At 28.8% G+C, this 27,942-nt stretch overlaps 2 protein-coding genes across 7 annotated transcripts in view; one reads left to right on the forward strand and one right to left on the reverse strand.

Annotated features, from left to right (window-relative positions):
* Positions 1–8,459, reverse strand: LOC100167015 (sex determination protein fruitless). Of its 4 annotated transcripts, none has more exons than XM_029488661.1 (8): positions 8,324–8,459; positions 7,217–7,396; positions 4,065–4,205; positions 3,772–3,978; positions 3,585–3,693; positions 1,898–2,175; positions 1,602–1,790; positions 1–331 (listed from the first exon to the last, which is right to left on the reverse strand). In XM_029488661.1, exons 2-8 carry the CDS (start codon positions 7,385–7,387, stop codon positions 236–238), a joined length of 1,191 nt encoding a protein of 396 aa, XP_029344521.1. In that variant the 5' UTR covers positions 7,388–7,396; positions 8,324–8,459; the 3' UTR covers positions 1–235. The 4 variants fall into 4 exon arrangements, with proteins under 4 accessions (XP_029344521.1, XP_001946000.2, XP_029344523.1 ...); XM_001945965.5 differs by lacking the exon at positions 8,324–8,459 and adding an exon at positions 7,703–8,179; XM_029488663.1 differs by lacking the exons at positions 7,217–7,396; positions 8,324–8,459 and adding an exon at positions 7,703–8,178.
* LOC100165002 overlaps positions 8,387–27,942 on the forward strand; it is a 25,571-nt gene continuing 6,015 nt past the window's right edge. The window contains exons 1-3 of one of the 3 annotated variants that reach the window (XM_029488659.1): positions 8,617–8,767; positions 8,861–8,866; positions 9,993–10,351. The gene's annotated coding sequence lies outside the window, so the exon portion shown is untranslated. Of the gene's footprint in view, positions 8,500–8,616; positions 8,768–8,860; positions 8,867–9,992; positions 10,352–27,942 lie in introns of those variants that run through there. The other 2 variants (XM_008186629.3, XM_001946019.5) reach the window with 2 other exon arrangements.

The raw sequence follows: 27,942 nt of genomic DNA on the forward strand, positions 1-27,942 counted from the left end.
TTGTGGTCGACATTATTAATGACAACGGTGTTATATATTTTCACATATATTTTTCAATTTTTAAAAATAACAATCTTGAACACATAAAAAAATATATTTATATTTATAATAATATGTAACTAAGTATTATTTTGTTCTATACTAAAATAAAATCAGAACAAATTCTTAAGTAGTAACAAATGGTAACGCTTTGTTAATTATTTTAAGTTATAACAAATGATATCACGGGAAAAAATTATACCGCTGTGTCGTCGGTCACCTTTTGAGTTCGAGGATGATCTGTTGTAGGAACATCAGTGGATTTTGTCTGAATTTGTTTTTCGTGAAACTCCTGATAATGAAAAAATAAATGTTATGCAAAATTACACATAGAGAATTTTGTTGTCTTAAAAACTTGAAAAAAAGGGTTGAGATTACAATATTTTATTAATAGTCAATAATGTAGAGAAATTCAAATAATCAAATATTTCTTACGTCGAAAGACCTATTATGGATTACTTACTAAAAAGTAAATAATGACAAATAAACAATTAGACTATTTGTTATACAATAGTAATAAACTGCGCAATTTAAATTGCAAATTTTCCAATGCTATAACTGACTACATAGAATAAAAGAATAAAACCATATTCTTTACTATTAACCTTTAATATTTATATTTTCTCATTAAGAGGTTGCCACACACGCATGTTTTATTTTCGTCTTATAAACGTATGGACAATTTTATGTTCACAATAATATATTTTAATCTGCAAATTCTAAAATTATAGGAATTGTTCTGTTATAAAATGTAAAGGTAAGATTATTATCTAGAGCATCTCAGATGCTTTTATTGATACTTTTATTAAACCTAGATCACATGTATTTAAATGTATTTAAACGCATTTAAAATATTCATGAGAATACACTCGCACGTCTTTGTAGTTACACACAGTATGGCAACAATTATAGCCAACAAGCAATAATATCACCAGTCACAAATAAAATATCATAACTATCAAATTTGTTTATCGAGCAGTAATTATTAGAAACACATTTTTAACGATCACGCACCCAGTCTTTTTGACCGTTTATTAATAGGTAATATATTCTGGTATTGAACTTTTAACACTTCTATATAACTGACATCAGATCGTATACAGTTGAGAGTTGTATCTAATTTTAGTTTATCACCTAATTAGAAGGAACCTAGGTTGGATTAGGTTAATATTTTGTATTTTTGAAACAATGAACAAAATTCTAAAAGCCTGGTCTTTTTGATTGTGAAGCATGTAGAGTTAAGAAGCCAGTTATCCTTATGACCTTTTTGAAACTATACATTTTGTGCTCATTTTAAAATGATCATAACTTACATAAAAATAAAAATATCAATACCATTCTTTGAGATACCCAAGATAATAACCTTAGCATTCAATCGTACAATGTGTCAATTCACTCAAATTTTAAAAATAGCAGAGTAAAATAGTTTGTTGTTAACGTAAAATTTGCTATGTTGTACGTTTGTAAGACAAAAATAACACATGCGAGTGTGGCAACCTCAGAAGATATTAAGTTAGTATATTCATAGATGATGATTGTATCAAACTTAATTAAATAATCACCTGAAAACAAGGAACCAGGCAAAGGTTTATATTGCATTCAGGGCAGTGATATTTGGTTTTGCGTCTCAAGAACCTTCCACGGGTATCTATTGTGTTCCAACAGAAACTGCATCCAAGTGCTGGTCCTGAACGTAACAACGGGCAGTGGTCAGATCGTGTTGATCCATTATAAGAATCGTTTGTGTTTACCTATAATGCAATTTAATATTGACCAATAACTCAATAAATGACTTTGAGTTCACAATATTATGCTAATACGCGTACCAAATAATATTTGTATAAAATGTATAGATTACCTGTGATGCACTAGTGGGCAGTTCGTCATTGAAGAACCCTCTGGCTGTTGGACTAAGTTCGGATGGCTGAGAAATTTGTTTGACTATAGTTGGTTTAGGAACAGCTAGTGTGTTGGTCGACGATGGATTTGGCTCTGAACACTGCCTCTCGAGCACTCGGATTACAGGTTCAGATTCATCATTTGTTTCGTTTATTACCATTGATGTATCTGTACTCATGTCATTATCATTGATTTTTATATGGGGTTGACGTACTAGAGTCCTAATTCGTTTATTAACTGGAAAATTAAAAATCCATTTTTAATATTTGTTTGATAGCACTTTTAATTTTATTTATTATTATCATTGTTTATTAAATTCAAGGTAAATAAACACAACAAATATACAAAATACAATAGTTATATTTCGATATACATTACATTTAAAAATAGTTTTGTTATACAAATCAAATTAAACCTAATAATATATTATAATTGTAATTTCTATACAAATAAATAATTTAAGATTAACACCAGATTGCACAATCATCTGTTTCAAAGAGGTTTAACGAGTCATTAAATACTTAACAATCCTTTAAACATAAAAAAAATGAACTGTGATGGATATGTTATCAAATATTTATGAATCGTCAAATTATTATTATAAACTATTTGTGCAAACCAGCATGAGTGAAATTATTAACTAAAATGAAAGGAAACAAAATAAAAATATGATTTGTTAATAAATAAATAAATCAATGATTTATGTATGGTTGTCCGTTGAAAATATTGAAGGTGCGGGTGAAGAATAATAGCATGGGTTAATCACTGTCAGAGGTTGCGAATACATTTGTGAAACATAAGCAGGATGATCAACTGCCGAAGTTTGAGATGTTGAAGGTTCGTATAGTGGCGCTTGATACACTTGCTCGGATGATTGACCATTGATTGATGATGCTGGCGAGGGTACTGGAATAGATGAGGAAGACTGACCTTTTCGATGAACGGGATAACCTTTTTTTTTGTACTCGAGCCACAAGGTACGGTTATTTATACCATACTCTTGAGCAGCACGACAAAATCCCATACGGCCCACACGTACAGCTTCAAGAGCTTCTTTAAAACGATCACTCTCCCGTATACCGGGTTCTCGTTTTTTGCGTACTTTATTCTCTGGTTTGGATACTGCTTTGGCTTTGGGTATGGCGTAGACACTGTGAGGCGGGCAATCAGAGAGCTGCTCCAAAAACGACCAACCTGTTAGCAAATGTTGTAATTTATAATAAAAATTTCTGGTAAATAAGATATTTAAAATGGAAAGAAAAGAAGACACAAAATTAAATTTTCAAGAAGAAATACATTTAAAGACATATTTTATTATGCAATTAAGCAACTCTTGAAAGTGAGCATTTTACAGGTTGAACGTTTTTGAAACTATTCACTCATCTAAATAGTTACTCATATTTTGGATTCGCTTAGCAAAAATAATCATTATCCTACAAAACTGTATAATAAATGAAAAAGAACATGCTTTTTTATGTACATTAATTTTTAAGATATAAATAATGCTTTCATTAAAATGTTGAACTAAATACAAAACAGAATCAAAACTTACAAAAATAAATTGCGTATTAAACTTAAACTAATTTATAAACAGTAAATAAGTACCAAACTACAAAAGTATTTTTATTAATTATGATTTATCATACCTTCAGGTTTGTGGTGAACGATTGTTGTATGATTATCTGTGGACGATTGTTTGCTTACACTACTAATAGGTTTTGATGTTTCTTGTCCTTGTGATGTAGGTTGAGATCTCTATAAACAAATTAATAAAAAATATACGTGAATGTATGTTTACAGAATCTATTAATTTGTATATTAATTAATTCGTACAGTTGACATATTATCTTGTTCGGTTACTGATATATCTTCGATAGAACTGTTGTGTTCAGATTTATCACTGGATGTCTTCATGAGATGCATTTTTTTTCGTTTTGCCGAGGGTGACAACAAACTATACTCAGTTTCTGCATGTCGTGTTGTAGCAAACGGAAACATAGTTTTCTCTGTCAACCCTTTTATTTGTAAGCTTTCAGCTGCCTTAGAATGTTATAATAACATTTTGTAATTATAATATTGTTATAATATTGTATTGAATACAATTGAATAAATAAAATAAAATTTACTTTTAAAATTATTGGGAGTTGATCTTGAGAGATGTTAACTTCACCATAATACATAAACTCAATTAATGTTTTTAAATGATTATAAGACATGTCCTTGATGATGATTATTGGATGTTGACAAGGTGTTTCATTGAAAAGCATCTATAACAGTAAAAATACATTTAGTTAAAAATATATAATGAAATTATTTTTATAACACAAGTTTAGATAAAAATGATAGCTTATGTTTAAATGGATTTGAAAGTAGTTCTGTATAGGTAATAATAATTAGGATAAATTGATAAATGTTTATTCTATTGAACTAATAGGTCAAATGTTTAGATTTTGACATTGAAAACTGATTTAAATATATATTTATTTTGGATCCTACGAACAACTAAATACGTCTATTCATACGAAGACTGAAAAACTGTTGAATATTTGTTTATTAAAAGTTTTTAGTAGGATCTAAAGAAGACAAGACTAGGAATCTTTATTGTCTAATTATATCTGTCAGTAAGTTATGAATGAAAATAGGTCCGTTTAGTAGGAAAAGTCGTATTTTGAATCCCCTTTAAAATTGTTCATACATTTATAATTAATAAGAAAATACTCTGTATTTTTTCGTTTTGTAACCAAACTGTTCAAAGCATAACTTTTTATAACATTTAACAATTATTAATATAACACCCTTCATCTTATATACAATTTATATTTTATGTTATAAACTTATAAGGGTAAATTATATTATATTTTAATTTATCTCGACCTGTGTTGTCCATGAGATTCATATATTATCAAGTAGACCCCATGTGGTTTGTACGTAAGTGAATAAACTCTAAAGTGACAAAGTTATACCAAGTTTGTCGTTTTTACTTAATTCAGCCTACGGCAGATTAATACAAAATCAATTAATACAAAATCCTAACCTAATCGTACGTAATCCGTTGAATAAAAAAAAAACAAACATTCGTATTTATAGATAAAGTTCGAACTTGAGACATTCTGTACTAAAATACATAGAAGTTTTACTGCACAAATAGGCTTATTATTTTAATAATATTTATTATTATTAAAACCCCAATTAAAACCAATAGCAACCATTTACAAACAACAATTTCCGTCATAAATTTCATAATTTCTGTTTAAAGTACCTCCCCGGGTTGGAATTTACCTTTTTAAATTAACCTCTTTTTCCCAGAGATCTAATCTATTCATGTACCAAATTGCATCATAATCGGTCCAGCCATTTAGGAATGCATACAGGACACATACTCACACACAAACATTAATTTATAATCCACCTCTTTTTTTCTATGTTTGGTAGTAGAAATATTTTGCCTTAGAAAGCACAGACATATTGATAAAAAATGTTCACAACATTTGCAATATAGGTAAACCTAGATTTTCCAACTTTTTGAAATATTTCATTTGTATATATATTTAAGTATTCAGCTAGGTATGATATAAGTTATTATAGGGATCTGCATTTTTAACTTGGGAAAATATAAAAAAATGTTTAAATAAACTAATTTTGATATAGACAGAGTTTTAATTTATGAATTAAAAAAAGAAAAGTGATGCGTGATGCAAAAAACAAAAAGATAGATAAAAAAAAAATTTAGAAACACGTCACATTGAAAAATGTCACCAAATATTTATGAAATATGAACAATAATAGGTATGCATTCCAAAATGTAAAAATATAAAAAACTCTATTAGCCCCAATTTACTTAGAAATTTGTGAAACATAATATAACATACCGACATATTATCTAACCAGATATATAATATTACAACTAGGTAAAAATATATAATTACAATAAAATCTGATCTCTACTTACGAATAGTTTAAGTTGATAAAAAGTGAAAACAAATAGTTCCTTTAATATTTTGTTTTTACTAATAACCCTACATCCTCCACCCATCCCTTCACCATAGGGTAACTATACACTAATATCATAGAAAATATTATAATGTGTTATGTTTACCCACTCGAGTAATTTGACTACAAAATGACAATGTGAAGTTTAAATACAGGTATTTGTATGAAATGTTTGTCAAAGATAACAAATATCACGCACACATCTTAGAGAATCTTTAATTAATAATTAATCAATAATAACATCTCCAAAAAATATATATACTAATAATAGGTGAAGATGAGGTCGAATACCGTGACGTATAACTGTAGGTATATGTGATTAATTACCATTTAGATAATCTTAACACAGTACCTATCTGATACTAATAAAAAGTAGTTATCTTTGAAATAACAATATTATATAATATAAATATATATATAATATTATGGTATATTAAATATATACATACTTAGGTATTATTATTATTATTATATTTAGGTATATGTATTATGTTTGAATAGAATTTCTTATCAGTTGTTTTTTTCCATTAAAAATTTATCTCTAAAGGATATATTTTATTTGTTTATAGGTACACAAGATAATATAATATCAATGCTTTAATGAATTATTAAAATAATTGAATATGATCAATAATAAATATAATTTGAAATATAAGAATAAAATAATTAAATCATATTTTAATTAGATATATCATTAAGACATTATATTTACCAATGTATCAACTACTATAGGTACATTGTTATAAAAGTGATATTATTGTATCTAAGATTAATTGCTGCATGAAAGTTAAAAACTTACCCAACTGTTTATCTCACTGCGGTGTGTCATTAATTAATTAATCAATCATTAGTAGAGATTCTTATATATTTTTGTTACTATCTGTTAAGAGTAATATTAAATTATGTTATTTATTGACAATTTAATTCAACTATTATAGTGATTGAGCTGCACTGTAGCAAATACCAAAAGCTTTTATACTATATTAATGGTTCATTTGACCTGAAGAAATACCAATAACGTGTACATAATTAATAACGTGTCTGTATAGTATAATATTATAAGACGTCATACGCGGGTTGCCCGACACAACACAAATGTCGGTCATCGATAAGATACATTTCACATTAACACAATAAATAACGACGGGCGACAGACCCCCGGGAAAGACTAGGTACATCCGATCACTGGTTTAGATGTTATCATTAGTGAGGAAAAGGACACAACTACCTAAATAGACAGTCCACCAGTGACGGGTGAGATTTTAATTTCAGGGATTTTGGAACTTACTTGAAAATAGCTGCTGCATGCAGACAACACGACTTTGTGCACTTGTATTTTCCGGCCTTCGGCGGCAATGGTGGCGTCCACGAACATCTCACTGTTCAACAGGCCCGTCATGACGTTCACCAGGTTAGGCTGGTGGTTGTTCCACCGCAAACAGAACCTCTGATCGGCCATTATTTGAACCTGCAGATCCGCCAGACGCGAACGGACAGACCGCCGAACAAACAAAACAAACAAACGCACGCGATAATAATAACGACAACATGCTGTATGCTATATGGTCGTCGGTGTTGTTATTAGACATTAGTGGGGGACTGCTATTATAGGAAGGCAGCTGGCGAATTATAACGGGCATTTCACGTTTATGGTAGGTACACGGATATAATATTATATTGTTATATTTTGTGGCACCGAGACGGAGATTTTGCGAGCGGTGACGAGCTATATTATCATAATAATATAGTAATTATATACTATACTCGCACTCACCTTAGGAGTTGGGAACACCCGTGTGTCACAAACGAAAACGTTTAAACGACCACAGCAGCCAGTGGGTGGGTAAGCAGCCTTCAGGTAGTCGTCGTTTCGAGATAGTGTGGCGAGGAAGACTCGGAACGGAGAAGACGACGGCGGAATTGGAGACGGCTTTTACGGACGGGCCGGCAATACAAGAGTGGAAGAGACTATAGACCTGAGCAGTGGCGCGCGCGCGAGAAACGGAAAACGGATTACGGAAAAACTACACCGTCGTCTGTCGTACCCGCGAGAAGGAAATTTCTTTTCTCTCTTCTCGCTCGTTTTCGACTTTTTTCTCTCTTTTCTCTCTTATGTTAATAAATAACTTTTATTTATAAATAAACAATTCATTATTATGATAAAATCGCGACCCGTGACGTCAATCGCCGCGCAAAATCGCGTTGGTCACACCGGGCCCCCGGCCCGCCGACCACCGGACGCACTGCCTACCAATCGACCCACCCCACACCGCGGGCCCGTTCGACGACCACCCGCCGCACAGGGATCGTGTTACCGTGCTATATAATAATGCGACGTATAATAGTATAATGCAAATAATAATAATATAAATAAATTATAATACAACGTGTTTACCGGCTGTTAATATTACTATTATTATTCGAACGCCTTCGACGCCATAATTTCTGCGTCCGCACACCGCACCGCAACCATCATAGTTGTGTTGTTTTGCCGTTTTGGTACGCACTACGCACTACTATGGTGCAGTGGCGCCAGTAGCCAGTGAGTGCACTACCATTTTGTCATGACGCGTAGGTACCTATGATAATATTTGTTGTTGTCGTAATCGGACGAAAATATTATGTCATGATTTCAGATTTTATACTTTTATACAGTTTGTACAATGCCAATATTATATTATGAGACGCACGCGAATTTGATTTCAATTTTTTTCATTTCATTTAATTTCTCTTTATGATTTTATTTTAACTTAATTTTGATCTCGTCCGCAGAGACGTTTCATTGTTTTTTTTTTCGAATTTTTCTATGCGCCACGGCCGCGCTCGTTCCAACTCAGTGGTAAGTATAATGTTACAAAATATTATTATCGTCCATATTAATATAATATAATTATTATATTGTGTTTCATTACTCTGCCTACGGTCATTATAGGACTTGGTACGTATACAATTGCGTGCACACGTCTGATCTTAAATTATTGTGCCGTCGATGCGACATTGCTCGGCTGTTTGTTAGCATTCGTTAAAATTCGCGTTTATTTGTTACGCTCCTACGACCTACGCGTTTATCGAGCTCAAGGTCGATCAAAATAAGTGCCTAGGAGACGAGTTCATTTTTTATTTTAACTTTTTTCTATTGGAATTATTAGATACTTACTATAATTATTAAATCTGTACAGTATTTCAACCCAACTCCTTATTTTAATTATTATTTAAGACTGTGTCAGCTTTCGGTTTGTTTTCACTCTCTCACCCATGCGCATGTGCGCAACTTACCAAATGTACAGTCAGTATATGTACAGGACCAACCCTAGGTATAATTATGTTGTTGCTTTTAATATTAAAAGGAATTCACATATTAACAAGCTTTAATTTATGTGCAATACTCGAAGCATTACCTGTGCTGTCACATTGACTATTTTATTATATTTTAATTTATACATAAGTTATGAGTGTGTAAATTATTATAATTTAAAAGCGCATATAAATTGCTTAAAAATTAATGTATTGTAAAAAAACTAAGTAGCGACTCAAGTAAATAAGTAATATCCTTACGTGATACCCACATGTGATGTTGTCTTACAAGTAACATAGTTAATTTTACGCTCATCAGAACACATGTAGCTCTGTAAGTTTAAAAATTATAGTGAATTGATCTCTTATAAAATGTAATGGTAAGATATGCAACCTCATGGGCTTTTTATTATATTTTAACTTTAAAGGCTATGAGGTTACCTAGATAATAATCTTACCTTTAGATTTTACTATAAGAGGTTAATTTCTGGGTTAATTTACTCTAATTTTTAAATTAACGTTGCTACACTTAATCTGCTGAATGTAAAATTTGCTATGTTACGCACTTGTAAGATGTAGATAACACATGCGGATATCACGTCTTCTTAACTTAAAGTTTGATATTAGGTGAATTCTCTTTAATATTAAAAGTAACAGCACAGGGTTGGTTCTGCTAAACGTAAATTTGCTATGTTCAGAAAGAGAAGACAAATGGTTAGCTGACATTCTCTAAAAATTTTATATTTTTATGTTTGTTTTTGGTGTTTCAGTTTGTTTAGTATTTGTTGGTCTCTGATTTATCATTTCGTATCGAGTAAGAGTTGTTTTGGAAATAAACACTCATTGAACATATCCCTTGCTGTTGTATACGCTGCTTCACGGTCGACAGATACCCGCTACTACTACTACTGCAGTACTGCTACTACTAGGATTACAGCTACAATACTACTACTACTACTACAACAACGCTTCTGCAGTCTGTGAGAAAGCAAACATTAAGAAATCCTAGTTAATTTTATTTGGACACTTGCCAAATTGGGCATTTAGCCATCACCATTTATTGCTCAGGATACACATCGCTTGATAAGACGACTTAGATAATAAATTATATCAATTAAAGAAAAATAAGGTAATTAACACTATACTATCATCTACATTCATAATATGATACAAAGATTTTAAGCTTCCCCCAATGAAATAATTATTATTAAATACAGACTCCCTATTTTTAAATTAAATATATTTAGCTTATTATGTCTTCAACTAAGAATCTATGTTTGGTAAACATACATTCTTTAGTTAATATTAAAATTGTCCCATATTACTAATATCATCGCCTTAATCAATTTATAATATACCCACTCTATGCTTAAGGTTTCAACAACATTAGTACCTACCTAATAAAGTAATAATTATAAATTGTATTATCGCTATACAATTTTATTTTTGTTATTTATAACTGATTACAATTATTACATTAAAAATGAAAAATAAATTGAAAGTACCTACTAACCTTTTATCGGGGTCTAGTTCTTTCAAGCATTGCGATTCAATTTAGTGCATACAAATAAGTAATAACCAATTCTATTGTTCCACGTCAAGTCGAAGTGAGTAGAAACTAATAACTAAATATGGATATAAGTAAATATTATTGTTAACTATCTACACGAATATGATTTGCTACCATGCCTATTAAAGCTATATAGGCCAGATATATCAACATTTTTTTTAAAAAATTAATGTATGCCTACTTGTTATTTTCAAACAATCTTTAGATAGAAGATTCTATTAATTTTATTTGTATAATTAATATTAAATATATATATATATATATATATATATATATATATTAAGCACATAATATAATATAAGGATCTATCTAATAAAGTAATAACTATAAATTATATTATCATCGCCATCAAAAAAATTTGGTTATTCGTATGAAAATGACAATCCTTTTATTAGGGGTCTAGTTTTCATGCATTGAGATTCAATTTAGTACCATTAATAACCAAATCTACTGTTCCACATCAAGTTGAAGTGAATAAAAACCAATATCAAAATAAGGATGTAGGTAAATTATTGTAATTGTAAACCATCTACACAAATGTGACTCACTAATGAAACTGGGTACATCAACATTTTATAAAAAAATTAAAAATAAAGGTTCTTATTCAACAAAAAAAATAATAGCTGATGCCTGATATAGTTATGTAAAATTATTGGGAAGTATGTAATGTTAGAATTGTGTCTCAAATGTTTTAAAAATTTAATCAGTTTTGAAATAATAGAAGTGGTTGTTGTTAACATGTCGAACGCCGACGTTGAATTTACATTCCCACGCCAGTGGCCAATAGGATATAACCTATGGTGGCCGTTGCCAATTGTAAAATTTGTAGATTTTACGCAATAGTCAATACAGTAATGAATGGCCGATAGAAATTTCAAATTTGTTCAGCTATAGCCACCAAAAAAGACTCAATACAAAATAGGTTACTCTATGTCAACCACGGGTGTCTGTTCACTCGTGTCAACGACGGTGTTTAACGTGTCAAACAAAATACTTTGTATATGATATTCTTTTCTTATTTAGTGTTTATATTATAAAGCAGAATTAAAATTTCATTTTCTACGGAACAAAACTAAATTATTTTATGTATAGTTAGATTATTTAATTTTGAAAATTAAAATGTTAGTTTGGTTTATCAAGTTTTCATTTTGATGGAATAAATTTCAAAACTTGTAATATAAATTTTGAAAGGATCACAAAATTTATGTCTCGTACATATAACTGCGCACATTTAGATCATTAACAGTTAATTTGGGAAAAAAGTCGGTTTTAGATGGTGAACTGATCATATTCTTAACGTGCTCTAAGTATAGAGTAGGCATTTTAATATTTTGTACTTGAGTTTTAAAATTGTTTTTTAAGCATCTACTGAGATTAAAATTTAAAACAATGGAACAAATTAATTTTTTTTAATTTTCTATTTCTGCATTTTCAAAAATTTTATCAGTTTTTATACATTTAATATAAAAATTTGTATTAAGCAAATAGGTACTAGATTCAATTTATGTGCAAGCTAATTCGAATCATAGATGCTTAAAGTAAAGACATTAATAATATAAAATCAATGGTACCTATTATTATTATTCCAACTCTGTTGAGTTCAAAATGTTTTTTTGTCTAATATAATATTAAAAATATTTTCTACTTTTTGTTAGGTGTACATATTAGGTAATAATAATTAACTTACCCATAATGGCTGAAGTTAATTTATAAAAATCACCCATACAGACTAAGCTATTGTTCTTCTGTAAGAGTTATTAAGCATCTTCGTATAGGTTGGTATTTTAATTTGGGTACCTAATATGTTTACTAGTTAATGTAGCTTATGTTTTCTAGTTTTTTACCTAGTAAAAATTGGTTACCACTGACCTAAAATCCCAATTCTGCACATAGGTATATTAGAGTATAATAAAATAAGTATGCTGAAAAATATAAGACTTGCCTATAATACTGAGTATTAAAATGAACAAACAAAAATATCGTAAAATAGGTTTACTTGGGACACTTTTGAGCTGGTAAGGAACAAAAAATCTGGTCTTGGCTTAGACTTTAAGACCCATATGTTGTTGTTTTTGTTTGATTCCCTCCCCATTTTTTTTAAAAAAAATATGCTTGTTCCAAGTTACCCTTGATTTTCGCAAACTTGGGACAACTATTGTTTTATATGAAAAAATCATGTTGAACTACCTACACATATTTTAACTTGGGACAGACGTATTATTTTTAAAAAAAAATAGCTTTTAAAACATTACAATTTGAAATTTATAACACAGTTTATTAAACCTATTTTAGATTAAACAATACAATTTTTTTTTCTTAAGATTAATTAGTCACTTTTTTCATTTAAAATTACATTAAAAATAAAATAAAACACAACTTGGTCAGTTTAAATTACTTTATAATACCACATAGTTTAATTTTAAGGTATTAAATGATTTATAAGTACTTAAAAGTACATGATTAAGTTACTATAAAAACTATTTTTTTCAGCATTTCGTGACAACTGCTAAAATTACATATAATTAATAACAATGAAATATAATTCACAAGTAGTTGCTGCAACTAATGTTGGAACCCACATTTACATTCAATTAATAGCAAGTCGTGTGTACACTAAGTTTTAACGTGGTTTTATACATAATAATCTACTTATGTATTTATATTTAAATAATAAGTATTTACAATGTGAGCACGCCTAAGTCTCTGGACAGCAAGACGATTGTTTTGAAAGTGATAATAATTAAATGTGTGATTATACGGTGGTAATAAATACATTTCTAGTGCTCCAATCGTTTATAATACTATATCATTAATTGTATTCAAGTTACCCAAATGTCCTAAGTAAACCCATATTACGGTGTAGGTAGTCAATTTACTATTTAGTATAAATTTATTTTGTTAAGTTAGTATTAGTTAATAATATTTTCATTTGGAATTACATTATTAATTTTGAATCTCAATAATATCTCTAGTTTTGTCCCTTAAATTTCATTTTTTAACCTACAATAATTACTGTTTGTTATTTCAATAGTACTATAATAGCATACCATATTCTAGTGTTTGATTATATTTAAGGGGATTCGATACTGTGATTTTCTGTTTTGTCTAACATACGCGCGATAGGATATTAGACGGGTTTTTTTCCAAACGCCAATTGATCTAATGAAGCAGTAAGAATTCGAAAAACATTTGAATTTGTCAACAAGACCACTTGAAATCGACTTTCCCACATTTTTGATTTTAACTTCTCCAAATGTTGAAATACGACAATTTTTAAATACTCTTTTTTTATATGACAATTTTAGGAATTTGGGTTATAATATTAAAAACGTGGGAAAGTCGATTTCAAGACAGCAAATTAAAATCTGTTTTCAGAATTCTTATCGCTTCATTAGATAAATTGGTATGTTTGGTGTGTTTGTAACACGTCTAGAATACTATGTCGCGCGTGTGTTGACAAAAACAGACAATCACGGTATTGATCACCTTAAGATCATAAATAAATTGTATCAAAAAATGTAATTTAAACAACTTAACATTAAAAGGTTAGGTTATGTATATTGTGTATAGGAACATGGATGTTATGAATTTATGGTACTAAAATAATTGATATTTCGTCCACATAATAGAATAATTAGTGTTAAATAGTAAACTTGATAGTTAAAATGTAAATATCATTAGTACAATATATTACATCGTTGATTTCCTAACTACACTAATTTTGTTGGGTATATATGTATTATATATTATAGCAAAGGCAATCTTTTTTTTAATAGGCAGCTTAATTTTTAATAATAATTGTATTAGTTAAATAGGACTATATCTGAACTACTTATATAAAATAAAAACTTTTTGGCTTGTAAGTTCTTAAGTTTCTACTGATGCGATAGTATTATTTAAAATTAGTATTTATAATAATATAATTGGCCTCACAGTTAAACGTCAAACGAAAATATTTTCAGAAATCATAAGTCAAGTGCATAAGAATATGATTGCACTGTTATAAAATAGATATACTCCAATACTCGTATTTTGCATCTAAATAAATCCACACGGGTGAAGGTGGTTGGAGCAGTGCAGGCGTCGAGTTCTTGCAGCAGTTCGAGTAATCAATCGGAGACTAAACCATCAGATACGTGTGTAGTTTTTAATTTTTAGAAGTTGAAATAGCATTTCCGTTTAGACATTTTTAATTCAATTATGTCAATTATTAAGCGTGGACTCAGCTCTTCAGAATATTGACAAATATATAATACTGACTAGTTTGATAGATTATGTGGTAATTAATAATCAGTGATACCGCCTAAATCTTAACGCCTGCCATCACTGCGTTCTAGTATGGGTTTTCAGTTAAGTCATTAAGAGTGTTAAAACATCATCCATCGCCGCCGTGTAAGAGACATCGACGTGTGTTTACGTACCGACTACGTGCGATCGACGACATCGTATTATAAATAGATATTGAAAATGGAAATAGATTATGATTAGTTTTACGTGTCCTGAAAATTCTTCAATTTATAGGTATAATTGTCTATTATTAAACGTTTGTGGTTTTATTTTATTTTTTAGGCAGGTTCATTACATGTAAAACACGAGTAGTCAATGCTTATATATGTCATCTAAATAAAAATCGTGAATAATAAGGTGCATTTTATATGGCATTATTATAAACACAGAAAAATGCTGCTCTACACTACTAATAATTATGCAGGTATTGACGAAAAATCGTACTATATTTTTTTTAGAAGTATTCGTTTATGTTAAAAAAAAATGAATCCTGTCATCAATAAATTTGCCTCAATAAACATTCATATCAGTACTACGTTATTACATTTTATAATAGGTTATCAATTATAATATTGTGTTATAGTTATTGTAGGTAATACTTCAGTGAAACTTCCATTTAACGAAATTGTCTGTTTACGGAACACTTTTGAGAACCTAATTCTATTTGAAACTCTTTTTAGTACGATTTTTTTTTGTACCACAACAGATTTCGTAACATGGAAATTTCATTATATTATTACAGCCAAAATTAGTGACATTACTACGATTTATTTTATTTGTAATGATAATATTTTAATTAAAGATTTGCGTAATTGTATTTTAATGACAAACATAACAATTTGAAATATTCTTTACTATAATATTAATATATTATACAGTTTTATCTGAGAAAAACTATCTTTTTATGGCCTTGAGATACCGTATATTATTGGATTCAGTGGCGCCGAACCCTATATTTTTGAAAATTTAGCATGGGGCCGCTTCATATTGGGCCGAAGTTTGTCTGCCAAACTGTATGAAAACTCCATTATAAAATTAAAGCCTACTCTTCTAACGTCATCTAACTACAATATTTTGTTTATTTATTGTGTGCACTGTGTACTTAAATGTTTAATATATTTCTCTAATCAAAATTTAAAATTTTTTTTTTAAAACTGAGCATCAATATTTTTTGGGTAAAAACCAATACCTCCTCGGTCCTCCACCCCTTCAGGTACGCCATTGAGGCCGATATTTAAATATTGGGGCCGTTTCAAATATTTTTTGCCCGACTAAATTTTTAGGATTTCGGGCCATTGATTGGATTCATAGACGTACAATAATCTACCTACTTATAATTATATTTTTGAGGATGTAATATTCATGATACTCTGCCATTGAGCAATCAATCATTGTTTTAAAGTTTTTTCGTGATATTATTCTTACGGGAAAAAACTATACAGTCTATTAAGTTTATTAAATCTCATTGAACAGGGTATATAGTTAATAGATTTTTTTTTACTATGGTAGACTGACATATTCGATCTACCAACGTTCTACTAATATTAGTTTTAATAATTATGTCGGCGGCTATCTTATAAAGAAGACCAGTGGCGTATTTACGAGGGGTCCGGATCCCCACAACTGACCCTATTAATACCTATCTAAACATCTAATTATTAGATTCTAATATAAAATCTTTGTATCGGGTAAACTCTTGAACTACTATTCTGTACGGAAGCCCTCCACTTAAATTTATTTGGAAAATTAGCTGGACCCTCCATGAAAAATTCCTAAATAAGCCACTGAAGAAGACTAGGTACTTGCGATTAAATTATTTATGTAAAGGCAAAACGTGTATTATATGATTTATAAATTATAACCAGTAACATGATCGACTGTGGATGACAACTGAAATCTGACGTCCAGCAATGTGACTATGGAATGAGAGGGCGCCCGTATTAAAAATACAATTTAAGTGTCCTTTCTAAGTGATTTGTTCCACGTTCATTCACAATATTTTTTCAAAATAGCGTTAAATAGTTTTTTCTACATAGGATTTTAATAATGCAGCTAATTTAATTTATACAAATTATAAATTGTATTTTCTGATTTTCGTCCTGGTTGTTTTGTACATTTTGCTAACTAATTTCGCTTAATCCATCGCCCTAATGGCTCTTTTTAAAAAACCTTTGATTTGTATACATTTTTATTTAGGTACTTTCTACTACATATTTTACTGTCTAGTAATTGACTTGATAGTCATAGGGATAGGATACTTTATATCTGCGGTACTCGCTACGCGGTCCGCATAATTTTGGCCCTTTAACAAATTTTGTGCGGCCCGCACTAAAACTGAATTTCACATTCTAAAATCCAACATTCTACACTCAAGTAAACAAAATAAAATACTTATATCAAAATAATATTATTTTACTTTTATAACTTATAATCATTATCATTTAAAATGTAACTAGGAACTAGGAATATTTACACCCGGGTCTCAGGAAAAAAAGGTACTTCGGTCAATATTATGAGCAAATTAAAATTTACTGCATGCGGCCCGCAAGTAATTTTCAAAAATAATATTTAGCCCTTTCCAAAATCCTAGTGGCGACTGCTGCTATATATTCAATTTGACTATGCCACAATGGGAATAAGTATTATGTATACGCAGTAAATATAGTATTTGCTATACCTATTACCTAGGTGTACGATTTGTTAAAATTGGAGCAAACCATGGAACACCCTTTGAAAAAATTATATTTTTACTTTTTACTTCATAATCTAAATGGATATAATGTGCTTTAACTGGCCTCTGCACTGAATCTCATTTGTAATAATAATTGTCTTTACAGTCAAAGCAAATAAATCCCCGATCAAATTATTAGAATACCGAACATTAATCGTGTGGTGTTTCGTCTATATAAGTTATATAATAATTATGTGATGTATAATCTCTTCAGTCAATAACAAATAACAAATTTCTTTCCGCTGCAGAAATGATTTTTTAAATATTACGGTATTAACCCTTCATCAGGCAAGTATACTATACTGAACAAAAAAAATATATATGCATAGGTACATATTATAATATGTAGTACCTACCTATATATTTATTTAGTTCATTTTCTAAACCAACATAATACATATATTAATATGTAATGTTACAATTGTTAAATGTTTAATATATATATATATATATAGATTTCGAATGATTTAACTTAATTTGTCTAAAATCATAAAAAATGCTGAAAAAACACGTTTTTTTTTTTATTAAATAATATATTTTAAGTAGTATAGCTAATATGAGTATTAATTGCATGCCATGTAAAAACTATAAGATTTAAACACAGTTCCTAATAATATCAGAATATCTACAATAGACATCACGATGTGTGGTTTTCTTTCCAAAAATCAAAAAATATATACGGCCTGTTCAACAAGAAAGGTAATACGAAAATATTTTTAACGCATGACACTGAATTTTGTTTGAGTTTTTTTTTATTGCATAAAGAACTTAATGTTTCCGCCCATCCGAAACAAAACAATTTTTTATAATTATACCTTTTCATTTCCAAAATTTGAATAAAATAAAATATTATAAGCAACTATTTGACTCGTACAATTATTTTCAATATTAAAAATTACTTATCAATAGTGATTTTAAGTTTCGATTTATGCATGTTGTATCTATCGTATTTTTTAACAGTTCATCTACAATTCTACAATGTTCCGTGTGATTTTGTATGTATTTTTTAAAACGCAAGTCTAGTGTCGTAAACGAAGCACATATTTACATTATTTTCACTAAATTATAACTAAAATTTCTAGTGCGTAGTATGCAATTTAGTGAATTTTGGATAGCTATATATTAATATATATTTTATATTCCTATTAAAGTAATTTATTTTACCATCATAAGGCTGGCGCTACAGATATAGCGGATGAAATGTTGCATGTTGTCGCTACCCGTTTATTTTTTACGAATTCAGTAATTCTGCGGTTACAACCGCTTGTTTCAAGTACCTAAGAATAATATTTTTTATCATTACAAAATAATTAAAATCGTTATTCTTTATTTAAATTTTCATGATTTAGGTGATTTTCGTTGTCAACATTTGTACTTAAGTGCTTATAAAAATTTTTTTTATGAATTTATGCTTTACTATTTTATATAAGAGCAGATTGAAAGAATTATTGTATTTAAACATTTACAATGATGTGTGTTTTTTTTCTGTATGTCATCAACATTTTGGGTAGTAAAAATGTTCGTCATCTGCATATTTTCTGATAGAAAAGTGAATTTAATTGGTACTTTTGAGAGGTCAAAATTCCAGTAGTTTTAGAAAGCATCAGGAAAAAAGTGGTAATATTTACGCAAAACCAATTTTTAGCGTAACTCAAATTTATATATTAATTTACTAATTACCGTGGATACTTGAAATGTTCACCAAATATTACCATTTTTTTGACATTTTTCGAATTTTGTATATATTTTTTAAAATTATTCTCGATAAAAACTTAAGTAAAAAAACATTTAATTCTAGGTTCCTTATAAGTTTCATTAATCGAAGTTCAAAATATATATTAAAGATATGTACATTGGCACTATTATTTTTATATACTTACGTTTAAAGTTCAAATTTTGACAAAATTCATCAAACTATTTTTCAGTTAGAAATTCATAAAAGTGTTTATTTTTGTACCTAGCTAACATTAGAAATTTTATTAGAAGATTCCAAACAAGTAGTTATACCTCTATCAACAAAAAAAAAACAGGCGCATGACGGTCTGTGCTCATTTTTTGTGTCCGCGTAGTATAATATTGTATAAATGCTATACATAATTAATGTTAACGCTGAATTGTATGATAATAATAATGTATTGATAAAAAAACACGAATTAATACCTAGCCACACACCTATATAATATTTTATTCCTTTATAATATTATTATTAATAGTTATTAGTATCAGTAATCGAGCACGAATGTAAATAAAAACAAAACGTTAATCAAATCATCGTCATTCTGACGCTATATATTATATTTATATACATTGCGATCGCGCGAATATATTTCGATTATAATTAGATTAAAAAACTTTGCCCATCTACACAGTACATAAAGTTTTTACTTTGTTATGTACCTTTCTATACAGATTATTTTCTTGCTAATAATAATGCACATTGCACACTATTAGTGCGTAGGTTGTGGACTGTCTACAGCTATATAGTACATGTATATAATATTATAATTATTGTGTAATACTTATAATATAATATTACTATTCATGTATGAAAAAAGTGGGTAAGTGGATGTCGCTCTGCACAGTAGGTTACAAGTAGGTCACTGTAATGGATGATGTTAAATTTGAATTCAATTATATAATATCATTGTATTAAGAAAAACGATTCTGAGCGAAAACTGTCAGTCAGTCTATGAGTATATTTTATGATATTATTGTTGTGAATAAATTAATTTATATATTTACATATTTACGTTGAACCTTGTTTTAAATTTTCAATACTTAGATATAAAAGTTGACCATTTTATAAATTTTTAACTACAAAATAATTATTAAATCTTAAAATTGATATATTTTGTCAAAATTCAAACTTAAAATGCTTGTAAAAAAAAATCGCACCTATGTATTTTTAATAGTTTTAAACTGCTATTGTAACAATATATCAGGAGCCTTTAATTAAATTTTCACGCTTTTTTACCCAACTAATAATATTTTATTGGTATTAATAGAAAAAAAAAATTAAAAAATTGAAAACTGACAATGTCAGTAAAAAGCTCAAAAAGAGTCAAATTATTTTCAAAATTGTATGGTATATAGAAAATGCTAATATAAATATTCAGTGAACTTTTCATGTATTTACAGTAATTCGTTTTTAAATAACAATAAAATAACAAAATCGCCATATGAGAAATCGAGTGAATATCCAATATTGTAAAAATATGAATTTTAAACGCTCATAAAAATTTAATTTGATTTGCTTTTAGACATTTTTTTTCTTGATAAAGGTAGACAAACTTATGAGGAATCTTGTATTACATTTTCAAATCTTAGATTTAAAAAAAAAAAATTTTATGATTTCTCAACAAAAAATCAATTTGCTAAATTTCATGATTTTTCCTATTTTGTCAAGATTTGAAGTTTAAATACTTATAAATAAAAACGTGACTAAGGATTTTTAATATTTTTCAAATGTCAATGTAACAATATAGTAGGAGCCTTGTATTACATTTTCAAGCTTAATAAAGTTTTATTGACATTCATAGAAAAAAAACTACCTAATAAAATTGGAAACAGAAAATGTTACTAAACAGTTCAAAACAAATCAAAATATTTTGAAAATTGTATCATGTATAGAAAATGACCTCCCGAATGCACCAACAATATTTACTTTCCCATCGAACAAAATACTCAAGTTGAAAATCGAAGCATTATTTCGACTTCTTATCGTGTACACAGACACAATAAAAAAATTTAAAAAACACACATCATTGTAAAATCAATACATTTATCATTTCACAAACAAAACATAAGCATATCCACGCTGTTGTCGTGTTACGAGTGCATACAATTTTTTTGCTCACTGTGATTTTTTTTCACCATTTTGTTCCGAGTGTAAAACATTTTTGCAGTCTGTTATGTTTTTTGTACAGAATGTAATTGCGTAATACTCTCCGCCGCCGTCCATAATAATACAGAGCTGAACAAAAGGATAACATCGTTGATAACCGATTATACGTAAAACGGCCAATACGATCTGCCGTTCAGGAAAAAAACCGTTTACCTACGATTGATTCGGATACATCTTACAAAACTATGGATGAAGCCACCTTGCCCGTGTTAAACAATTTGACGTACAAAATATATTGTATATTATTAGCGACGATAGGCTCTTGAAGATGAAACTCGTCATCTACGCATTAGCGAGTATATACTCCTCGTGAATTTATAGTTATATAATAACGATTAACGGCTTATACATATTGTGCATGCGCGCCGCAGATTAAACATCTCAATTATCGGCACATTGGTCCTGATCTATATTTTGTAGACATAAGACATGTTATAGTACCCATATGATCTAAGGGGTACATGAACCTCTGCAGGTTGCATACGGATGATGTCCCAATAATATCTTTTAGAACGAATTGGGTCTAGAGTTTTTTTTAGGTATCTACAATCTACGTATTATATAAATTAACTCCCGTAGAATTAAAAATATATTACTAAAGAAGTTCACCCAAACTTTGAAAAAAATTCTGCAGGTATGGTTAAACATTTTTTTCTTTTTAGTTTGGAAATATTTGATGAATTTGTATATTACCTATATTAATATATTGTACCTACCTATTTATTATTAAGTTGTGTTAACTAATAAATGAATACATTTAATATCTATTATTATAGGTAGGTATCAGTAAAAACTTGGCGATACATTTTTTTTTTCTATTTAAATCTTGATATTTGGTTGGTTGTACTTGTAAAACTGCATTTTTGTAGTTTTATTAAGATATCATTTCTTTCGGTTAATGTAGGTGGTACTAATTCTGTGTTGCTATTCCTATTTAAACCAGAACTATGATAGAAACCTATAATATAACACATACAAAATACAAAATCTACGACTCAATTGATATATTTTACTGGGACTTAATTAGCATATTTTTTTGTTTTCCAATTGCGGACTTAATTTCGTATATTTTTCTTTTGTACTGGGACTCAATTAGTATATTATTTTTTCCTCGTTCAGATATTGGACTCAATTAGAGTATGTACCGGTGTACTTTTGTTTCTTGGGATGGAATTGATATTTAACTATGTTACTGGAACGTCGCAAAGACAGACCATTCCTGAAAGCATGTTTCATGAAACAATTAGTTTTGAATTTCGATTTAGTCTACTTAGATAACTGTTGATCGCACTTAAATAAGGCTATTTTAAAGTTATGAGCTCAGTCTGTGAAACGAATAACTAAACGTTGAGTATAAAATATATATATAATGTATTTTAGTCAATAGTAATTTACCCTCAGCATAACATAGTAGAATGATACTATGTGTGAGGGTATATTAAAATTTAAATAGGTCCTAAATTATTAAATACGACTGAGACCAGTTAATAATTTACATACACAATTTTAGTATATCGCCCGTTTGGACCATACGCAATTTCCCCCCCGTTTTTACAGGCTCGAGACTGGCAACAGTTCTGGATGTCTTATGCGTAATTTTTTTTAAAAACTAGACAGTGATTTTTCGCAGCATCTTGTCAACTAGACATACTTATATGCATGGGAAAGTAATCCGTCGAAAAAGTAAGTATGTCATAAAATGTGATGGGGTGAAATAAATCTTTATATTCTTTTCTCTATTCTTTTATCATGTGCAATATAAAATAATTGGTCAAAATGCGCTTATATTTTCGTACAGGCTGCGTCCAAACGGGGTATCACACCAATACTTTATATGGAGGAGTGTTAAATATATTATTGTAACAGAACGCATAATAAAAATACACATATTACATATTATACAATTATTATCACCAATAATTATTTAATGATATATTATGCTTGTAACTAATTATTAATTCATCGTTATTATTTCTATTGATATTGAAACGTAGTGACGTTATAACATTTTACATCCGAGAGTTATTACAACACCTAAATTATTATACCTACAACAGCAACCGAGCTACAGTTACCTATAGTAGACAGTAAAGTTACAACCATACTTATTAATTTATAGCTGCTGAAGCTGAAGCCATGTTTTTATAATAATGTTAAACATATCATATTTGTATTAGGGACTATATCAAATTACCTTAAATATTTCGCCAACCTAAAATTTTTATTTTTAAATATTAAAAAAACGTGCTTATACTTAGGCATTAAAGATGTTTTCGACCAAATTGATTTTTTATTTTTTTGCAATTTATTAGTGAATACTTTTCTAGAACTATTTTTCAGTTAGAAATTCATAAAAGTGTTTCCTTTCATTGCTAACATTAGAAATTTCGTTAGAATATTCCCCATACATTTTTGTACCTTAAACAACAAACAAAAGTTTACCAGAAAGTTGATACTTTGTTGTATTTCCAAAAAGAATAACTGCAGACTTTTGAAATGATCACCAAATATTTATATCAGCATTTTCCATATCTGGTAAAATTTTCAAACTATTTTGACGTATTTTGAGCTATTTATAACCATTATAATTTTTTTCAAATTTTGAAAATTATTTTTCAGTTAGAAATTCATAAAAGTATTTGTGTTAATATTAAGATCTTAATCGTAAAAACTTAAAATATCCCACTAGTATACATGAAATGTTATTTACTATAGCTATATTAAATACGTCCAATGCTAATGTGAGGATTTGTATAAAAAAATTATATGTATCAAAATATTATTTAAATTTTTTTACGTATACTAAAATAATACATGGGTGGTTCAACGCCCAAATTCTCACTCCTGCGCCACTGGGTTCGTCGATACACAGTGATGTTTTCAAAATATTTAAACTAAATTTCAGTTTTAATATAATTTGAAATTTTTTAGATTTTTTTTTTTGGTCATTAAAGTGGGCCGCATGAAAATTTACCTAGGTTACTTAAGAGCTTATAAATATAAAAAATGACAAAGCACAATCTTATTTATCCTGTGGCGTTAAAATGTTTGATATTTTGTCAAAATCACTACAATTTACAAACTATTTTATTGTTAAAAATGTTCGATTTTAATATCTACGTCCTGAATATACCTATAATTGGTAGATATGGACATATGGTTCCCTCATAACTAGTTTAACAAAAGTTAAGGAAAATCGAAAATACCAGTTCAAATTTTTTTATTAGATCTTTTAATTTCAAATTGATGGTATTGGATAATATAGGAAGGTAGTACCTAGGCACCTATATATTTGAACTGTAAATAACGATTTAACTTATATCGTTGTTATATAAAAACCAATAATCTTAGGCACTTGAACATTTGTACCATTGCATGTATTATTATTTTCTGATGGTAGGTTTAATAATGAACGCTAATATTTAGATTAATTTTAAGCTATTCATACCACTAATTTATGTACACCGTTTTCACTATACGGTAGGTACGTTGGTATTTATATAATTTACGCAAAAAGCAATTGAAAAAATTACATCAGTTTGTGTGATAAGTCATAATAAAATAGTTGATTAATTATAGACTTATAACAGCTAGAAATATTATATTATATATATGCTATTTGTGTTTGGAAAAATTTAGTACGGGGGAGTTTCTAGTTTCTATTGACTTATAACTTATAAATTAAATATTAATTACAATAATATATGAAATAATTTTAAAGTAATTTTTATATAACATAATATTTTTGGCTAAAATTAATTCAACCTATATAATAAATACTATATAGCAGGGGTGGCCAGCGAGAGGGGACTCGCGAGCCCCCAAATATATTAATAAAAATTGAAGAGCCAAGATGTAAAAAAAAAAAAAAAAGGTCATATAATGTATAATAATATGACCTTTTTTTTTTACATTTTGGCTCTTACGTCAATCTAATGTTACGCTAAGATGCGAGCCGCAAAAGTCTATGACGCGGTTTGGCCACCCCTGCTATATAGTATAATAATGATATTGATAATAAATACAACCACCCACCTAATATTTATAATCATTAATCAATGATATTATACGACTAGAAGAATAAATACTATAAAATATCCTATGAAAGTTTCAGATAAACTATTGCATTCAAATTTAATAAGTTCATTACAATGATACTTATTACTTGGTGTACCTATATCAGTGGCGTCACAAGCATATTATGTTTGGCAATGTTTAAATTTGTTAGACCGTTTGAGTGATAACATTATTGAATAAATTATATGTTGATTTTAATTCAGTGTGATAAATTAGCATTAATATACAATACGTATATTTTACTGTTTGACTAAAAAGTCAGCACAATAGGTAGGTAATAGAGCAACCAGCGAGCAGGGTGTTGTGACGTCGTCGTCGCCCAAAAATATATTTGATTTTTTTATAATTATATAGAATGTAGTCGTATACTTATCTTATTACGAAAGTAACTAACTTATCTTATTATAAAATTACTTATTATGAATCTAGTTGTATAATATTTGTGCAGCAATTTGAAATATATAGATTTAATGTATAAATTATATTGAAATATTTAATATCAGTAAAAAACTAAGTTTCCGTTTCCTGCACCAAATCATTTTTCTTCCAAAATATTATAGTTTGAGATTTAAGAACCTAGACGAATATACTTAGACAAATTTAAATCAATCTAGATGATTTTATCGATTGTTTCGCAAAAGAATCGTCACTGGAGCTTTCATGGGTTTTTGTACGTTATGTATAATGTCTAAATTTTGTCAGGGATTGCTTGATTTTGAATTGGGATTTGGCTTATAAATGATAACCGACTCGTCGACCTTCTGTGATCTTATACCTTGACCGATATCAGAAACACATGTAACCATGCAGGATCTATTTGCTACTATTTTTATTAACTATAAAACAGAAAATGAAAATGATAATTGTATTATGTTCCTAAAAGTTGAAAAGTGGAATGACACAGCTGAACTCAACCAACAGATGATGTTTATAATATAAGTACCCATATAGATTAAAATCTTGTCAGCTATAAAAAAAATCGAAAGACGTTTCGAAAATTGCTTAGAACATATAAAGGCAAGACCTAATAAATATTTGTGGGTATATTTTGAAAACCTGGCGCAGTGACCGTAGCGGAAGAAATGTAGTGCGTATAATATATGCTATAACGTGTATGTCACAAGAGACTGTGATGTCTCTCAAGTCGTCTCGATTTTTAAATATGTTCCTCGCAAAATTATGCGATCAAATCGGGACTGTACATTTACAGACTTCCGCTGAACGTCGAACTTTTGTCACGATTTTCAACGTTTTTGCTTTAGACCTATATGTTATAAAATATTTATGTACATAATAATATGTATATTTTGGTTTTTATTATATTATGTCCATACTATAAAGTATAATACTTTAAGTATTGTTATAAGTTATAACTTTATAAAATTCAAATTCAAATTTTGTTTTTTTTCCTGACCTAGACTCGTAGGTAAAAAAAACAGATAGATTAGACCCCTTCGCAGGCCTTAAAACCAATATTAGATCCGATTTTGAATACCGGTAATCAAAACCAAAATCAGAAAAAAATAAATACTGAAATCGAAATCGGAAAAAAAATGTCTGTTTGAAGCACTACCCATCTCTTAAAATGTTTATCCCGTTTTTACGTGATTTTTATTAGCAGACATACCGATGACAGTCGAACATTTTTCAAATGACACGCATAAATTCAATAAATTTTATAAATGTTAAATACAATTAGAATTTTTTTTTTGACAATTGTTACACGAATAATTGTTTTTAATATACCTACCTACATTGTAACATTTTTATTTAAAAAATAATTTCTATAAGTATAATTTCCTTTGAAATAAATATTTATTAAATTATTAATTATATATATAGTATAACACACAGATAAACAACCTCGATTTCTTATTTGATCCGTAGATAAAAAATCTGCTTTAGTATCTTTTACCTTGGAGCTTAGGGTATACCGATATAAATATTTTACACACGAAATCTGTTTACGTCTGATTAAATACATAATTTATAATACGTCAAAGAGGTAGGAGGGGGGGGAGGCTAAAGCCCCACAGCCAACCTAGGATCTGCGCCTCCAAATCATTTTTGGCACACGATCCTTAAAAATGATTATTTTGGTAATCAGCTGATCATCAGTCTATTAAAAAGTATATTCAAATGTCTATAATA

The sequence above is a fragment of the Acyrthosiphon pisum genome, chromosome A1, assembly GCF_005508785.2.
Source record: "Acyrthosiphon pisum isolate AL4f chromosome A1, pea_aphid_22Mar2018_4r6ur, whole genome shotgun sequence".
Lineage (NCBI taxonomy): Eukaryota > Metazoa > Arthropoda > Insecta > Hemiptera > Aphididae > Acyrthosiphon > Acyrthosiphon pisum.